The 6,129-nt window shown below is 43.7% G+C and overlaps 1 protein-coding gene and 1 long non-coding RNA gene across 2 annotated transcripts in view; one reads left to right on the top strand and one right to left on the bottom strand.

The window, feature by feature from the left end:
- LOC109296244 overlaps positions 1-1,254 on the top strand; it is a 31,998-nt gene extending 30,744 nt beyond the window's left edge. Inside the window, exon 4 of the long non-coding RNA XR_002096930.1 lies at positions 1,241-1,254. This is a non-coding gene — a long non-coding RNA (uncharacterized LOC109296244). The remainder of the gene's footprint in view (positions 1-1,240) is intronic.
- Positions 702-6,129, bottom strand: part of BCL2L13 (BCL2 like 13) — a 92,988-nt gene continuing 87,560 nt past the window's right edge. Inside the window, exon 7 of the mRNA XM_019515558.1 lies at positions 702-4,288. Within this exon, the coding sequence (XP_019371103.1) occupies positions 3,473-4,288 (816 nt within the window). The 3' untranslated portion in view covers positions 702-3,472. The remainder of the gene's footprint in view (positions 4,289-6,129) is intronic.

Here is a 6,129-nt window from a genome sequence, read left to right as displayed (position 1 = left end):
TGACGGAGCCCTGGGGCTGCAGATTCTACTAAGTGGGAAGATCTGCTAGAGGCATGGAGGCACCCTCAAAGTCAGGCCCCACAATGCTGAACACAGGAGTGGAAGCCCTTCTTGTGGATCTGACTCCAAGGGGTTAGCAATTTTATCACAACTTAAAGATGTGCAGCAGACAAGGGTAAAGTGAAGAAAAAAAGAGTTCATGATAGAAGTTTAGTTAAGGTAAAGTCCACTCTGGGACGTATTTTGAGGCACTTAATTTTGGAAAAGAGGAAGGGGAGGTCCAAGCAAAACTAATGGTACTTTAATAGAGCATTGTATGAAATCAGGCAACTAGTGTCTCCCCTCTACCAATTCTAAGAACTACACCAGGAAGAGATGGTGAGCACAACTTGGACAAACCGGTAAGTCCTGCAGTCCAGAACTGCATGTGGTTCCTAAACCACAACCTACCGTACAACAAATAAGTGGTCCTACAAGAAGGTGACAAATAACACTATACTTCCTGCTTCTCTCTGGGTCATTTCCATGCTGGTGCTGGCTACAGCTGCATCAGACCTCAAAGGTAGCAGTCAATAGAGCCCTTGGACACCCAAATCCATAACAGGCCATTTCTAGCTGATGGGGTGATCCTAGAACAGACTAATATAAAAGAATAAATATAAAGTATAAGCACTGGGGGAGAGGAAGTCATACTCTTTTTTAACTGTCATTTACCAATAAGAGCTTAAGATGGAGAACAATCTTCACAGCTAAAACCAAAAAGGAGGAGTAATCTGTGTGACTGTGATAAAAGACATTTTGTTCCACTTTCACAGCCCTGTCTGACTCTTGCATCAAGAGGAGTATCACCATGATAAGGATTTTTTTCTGGCCTGAAAGGAAATACTCTCTACTTTTTGTCCCCCCATCACTAACCTGTGTCCTGTTCCCCTATTACTGGACTGATGAGTAAAGGATGAGATAAAAAGACATTTCATAATTTCCACACAAATACTCAGAATGCGGTCAGAAGCAAACCACACAGTGGTAGGACCCACTGCGTGAATAAGGACAGGGGAGCTTTCCCACCCAAGGAACATCATCCCCAGAGAGAGCAGGAGTCACCAGCCCAGATGTAAGAACAGATCCAATTCCCCTGGTGTTGGCAGAGTACTGAGCCCACCCCACAAGTAAAACACCCCTTGATACACAAGCCAAACTAGACACTGAACAGCAAATCCCCACTCTGGCTAGGGCACAGACTACCCCAAATGACAACTCTCCTGTCATCATTTTAAAAGTTCTTAATTTTAGTTCAGTTAAACGAAGACAAATTGAAAACCACTCTCACATCTGTGACAAAAGGAATACTGAAACCTTTACCAGACTGGTCTACAGGGAAAAGCGGAAGAGGCAACTACGGCAAGAATACAGCCAGTGCCATTTTGCTGCATTTGTACCACGAAAAAACAGAGAAGACAGGGAAGAACATACTATGACAATTCTGCACACTCACAGCAATGAGGATCTCACCAGGATGTGGCAAGATAAGGGAAGGAGGAAGAACTAAGTTAATTTTACAACACAGCAAAAATATTTCTAAGGCCAGCTTATCACCACTTGTGCATGGGGTAAAAGCAGTCCAGCTTATAGACCATAATAATCAGCAGAAAGAGTGCAAAATTCCTGAGCTAAGCAGGCCCCCTCCACAGCAATGGCACCAGTTGTACAATCCCTTTCCCACCAGATTCTCTCCCTCTAAAAAGTTTCCCTAACATAGAACTTCCCTCCAACCCCTGGAGCCCTCTCGAGAGAAGTCACCCTAGCACAAGTTTAGAGCGCAAAATCCCTGAACTCTGCTGGGTTCCTGTGGACTGCCAGCATTAGGAGCCCTAAAGGGGTGGAAAGGAAAAGGGATATGAATTAATTTCATTTGAAAACATGAAATAAAATAAGAAATGTATGATGTTCTCTTCATTCTCAGCCCACTTATTTGTAAGAAACAGAAACAGGTGTATTGCATCAAAGACAGCAATCAAGGCCATTAGAAATAACATTTTTTAGGCTTTAAAAAAAACACTTTAGCTTGCATGAGGCTTTGTTTTTACTTTCTCATGTTTCCCTTCACCTGTCTAAGCCACAGAGCCAGGATAAATTTCCAAAAGAAGGCAGTAGATTTACCTGGGGACTCTGAGACTACATCTGTAAAGCTGCAGTATAGACTTCACCATTCACAAACGACGTTTGTGACCAGCGGGCTAGGTTATTTTATTCCAAAGTAACTGCACTGTCACTATTTTCACCTATCAGCTACATTTATTGATTCTTTCTGTCTTGTCCACAAGCTGCATAATGAGACTGCACTGTGCTGGCTCCCCCTAGGCCCAGGAGCCAAGGCCAGAAATGAAAGGCTCACTGCTGTTTGCCTTAGTTATACCTGGAACAACTCAGATTCTCTCTGTTTGTGACAAGCAAGGCTGAGTGAAGGCTATAAACATCCTCTGTACTTACCCTGTGAAAGACAACAGTAAGCTAGGGCACAAGATAAGGACAAAAGTAGCCATTTAACCTTTCAGCTTCACCGAGTGCATCAGCTGGCAAGCCTCAACCTCCTGCTCAGGTTTCTTCATGCAATTATAAGGTTGTTATACTCTACCTGAATGAGCGCTTGTATCAAAATCATTGTCAAATGGCAGAGTGACTCCCACAAGAGCCATGTCTGTGGTAAATGAACTGTGTCAGTAAAGTGGGCCGGGGAAGCAGAGGTGTTCTCAGACCAACAAACGGTTATAGCACACCTACCCCACTGCTCTGCTGGCAACACAGAGGGACTCTTCTGCACCTCTCTCCAGACAACATCAGAGGTCAGAGATAATACAGATAGAGAGGCAGCATCTGTACAAGATGGGGCTTCAGGAAGTATCTGGGGCTAAATAAGTGTGATCAAAGAGGTATAGAAGAAGCACTCTCCCACTGGGGTTGAGAAGGAACCTAGGAGGTTATAAGGAGAAGTGCAGTACCTGAGAGGAAGCTGAGACCTAAGGGAGACCAGCCTCGCGCTACAGGAATAAGGTGTCGTTTCATTTTGTTTTTCGGGAGGTGCGAAAGGAAGTGACAGGACAGCGTAACTGCAACAGCGGGTCAGTCGCAAACTAAAAATCCCAGGGGCTAGCAGCAGCTGGCTCTCCTCCCCAGGAATTCTCTCTTCCAGTTTCAATACACAAGCACCCCCTTTCTTCAGCACCCGCACTTACAATTCTTAAATTTACAGATTTTTTTTTTTTTTTTAAATACCCCTGTACTTTAATTCTGGGGGGGAAAAAACAGTCCCCACTCAATTCCACTAAAAACATGATTGTCCATAGCCTTGGGCACATTGAATACCCTCACCCCATCACCATTTAAGTTACATGAATGTTCAATTAACAGCAGGCAGCTCAGCCTTTAGAGAAATTGGATCCTGCTCCCTCCCCGCCTCCATCTCGAAGCCCTGCTACTTTCTCCTCAGTGCCAGTGCTACTCCCACTGCCACAGCCAGGATGGCCACTGCAGCGGCCCCTCCATACAGCAGTATAGATTTGCCTTCTGGCAACAGGATGGGTTTCTCCTCTGCAGTGGCAGATTTCTCTTCCATTTCTTCCAAGCGGCCCTCCTTTCCCACTTTTGTTTCCTCTCCTGGAGGCAGTATTTTCTCAGGTTCTGGAGCAGCCTTTTCTTCTGACAACACTGGTTTCTGGGCAGATTTACTCAACACAGGGATTTCAGGTTCAACAGGTGCCTCAGCTACTTTCCCCTCTTCCTTGTGTTTCGCAAGCAAAGGTGCCATGGGTCTTGCTTTTTCAATAGCAGAAATTACAGCTTCAGGCTCTACCTCCAGCAAAGACACAGGGGTTTCTGGGAAGACCTCCTGAGCAGTCTCAGTCTCCACAGCCGACACCACTGCCTCCTCAATCCCCTCCGGTATCTCCTCCTTCTCCACATGTACTATGTCAGAGTTGGAAGAGTTATTCTCACTCCTTTCTTCACCACCTCCATTGCTGTCCAAGCTCTTGACTTCTTCAGGATCCATAGCTACTTGCTGCCAGGACTCAGGTCCAAGGGATACTGGCAAGCTCTCTGTGTGCCAGCTCTGGCTAGCTGACAAGGAGACAGGCAGGCTCTCTGACTGCCAAGATGTAGTTACTGTGGGAGACTCTGGGGGGCTCACCTGACCAGAGTTGTCACTGGTTAGGATGTAGATGTCATTGCTGTCCTCCGCTACAATCCCAGGGTATTCTTCCTCTTCAGAGTCCAAACTAAAGACAGTCCCCTAGAAGAAATAAAAACACAGATCAGACTGATAAATAACAATGTTCAGGGCGGACTGGAAGCATCACAAGGCTTTGCAACAAAACCAACAGGCAGGGGGTAATTTGTCTGCACAAACCCACTGGAGTTTTTGAAAACTGGGATCATTCGAGATAGAGCTCCTCCATGGATCCCGCCTTTCATTTAAATCCCTGCAGCATTTAGTAAGTTGCAATATTTAGACAACAGAAACCAGATGAAAGTTAGTTAATTTGTTTTAACAAAAAAGGTGTAAGAGATGGGTTTCACCTTCTGCTTGCTTAGCATACGTACTGTGTACTACCTGTATAGTGCTGAACTACCTCTACACCTCTATTAACACTATAAATCTCACTATGCTACCTGCAACTCTGCTGCTCTTATCTCTTCCTTCAGTCTGTACGTAACTTCCTTCAGTTTGTTAACTGTCCAATTTTTTGTATCGTCTACAAGTTTGATCATAATTTAAATTAAACCACAGAAACAACGAAAAAGCTATGCCAAGTGAAGAGGGAAAGCTGTTTTTTCATTTGAGTAAAATACACTATGCCTATCCTAAAAGTCTGGTACAGGGCTACAATTCCCAGACAAAGACGGTGCATGAAAACTGACAATTCCCCACTGGGACAAGTACAGCTCTACAGATTCCCATTTGCCACCCAATGAGAAGCTGTGGACCACTGCTCCATGGTCCAGGTTTTTGTTATTTGGAGAGGGAAACTGAAAGAGTAAACTCATTTTAAGAACAGGCTGGGTAAAAATCAACCATTTTTAAAATATTGATTTTTTTAAATGTAAATCAAATTTTGTATTTAAATAATTTTGGGGGTTTTTTTTGTTAAGATGCTTTAAAAAAAAAACCTATATAAAGATCATTTTAATTTAAGACATGTTAGAGCTCAAAGATATTACCATGGGATTGGGATTATAGCTTCTAATTATATACTATTTGAGACAATATATTCATGTACCCTTTTTAGAAAAGCTTTATAAATGCGTCACAACAGGCCATGGACTATACTAAGGACCCGATGTTATGGGGTTCCCAGAGGATCCTCTATAGATTAGTAAAGATTAAAGAAAACCACTCAACTCAATGGGACCCAGTGCTCAGTCGAGAAGATCCCATTAAGCATCTCTGTGATGCTTAGTTTCAGTTCTCAATCTGTGGACTTGCGTCTCCAAAGATAACATCCTTGCTGACAGCAGTATATGGAGATAAGAGACAACAGACCTGATTACCTACCCATCAGCCCTACTGTCTCTCCGCAAGTCTGCATACAGGGTCAAGCCCTTGCCTGTCTCTAAAAGTGCAAAGTTTCAAGAAGTTAAATGAATAAAAGATTGTTGGGGGTGGAGTAGATCTGGGCGAAGAGGAAGAGTTGGAGATAAATGCAAGGAGGGAGGGGCAGTAGAAACAAGAGAGAAACATTTTGAGAATATTCCACAAGTTCTGAGGGATAAGTTTCTGAGTATAGGCTCTCCACTGATTTGAGATCTAGTGAGGGAATGGTATGGTAGAAGGGAAAACCTATCACGGCAGCAGGTTTGTCAGGCTCTAAAACAGACCATGTTTGGGAATATTTGAATGAAGGTTATATCAAACAACAAGAATGCACTTTTTGTAGAAAATAATGATTAAATCAAGGCTCCCTGCAAGTGGGAATTTAAATCAAATCTAAATCAAATCCACCCTGTTTAAGAACAAAAAAACAGAATCAGAGAAAAAGGGCTGAAGTGGACCCTGAGTGGTTGTCTAGCTCAGGGCTATCCAACTGGCGGCTTGCAGGCCATGAGTGGTTAACATGCAACCAACAAACCCCA

Source organism: Gavialis gangeticus, unplaced genomic scaffold (assembly GCF_001723915.1).
Source record: "Gavialis gangeticus isolate Ggan-Ray unplaced genomic scaffold, GavGan_comp1, whole genome shotgun sequence".
NCBI classification, from domain to species: Eukaryota; Metazoa; Chordata; order Crocodylia; family Gavialidae; genus Gavialis; species Gavialis gangeticus.
This window is presented reverse-complemented; position numbering and strand designations above follow the sequence as displayed.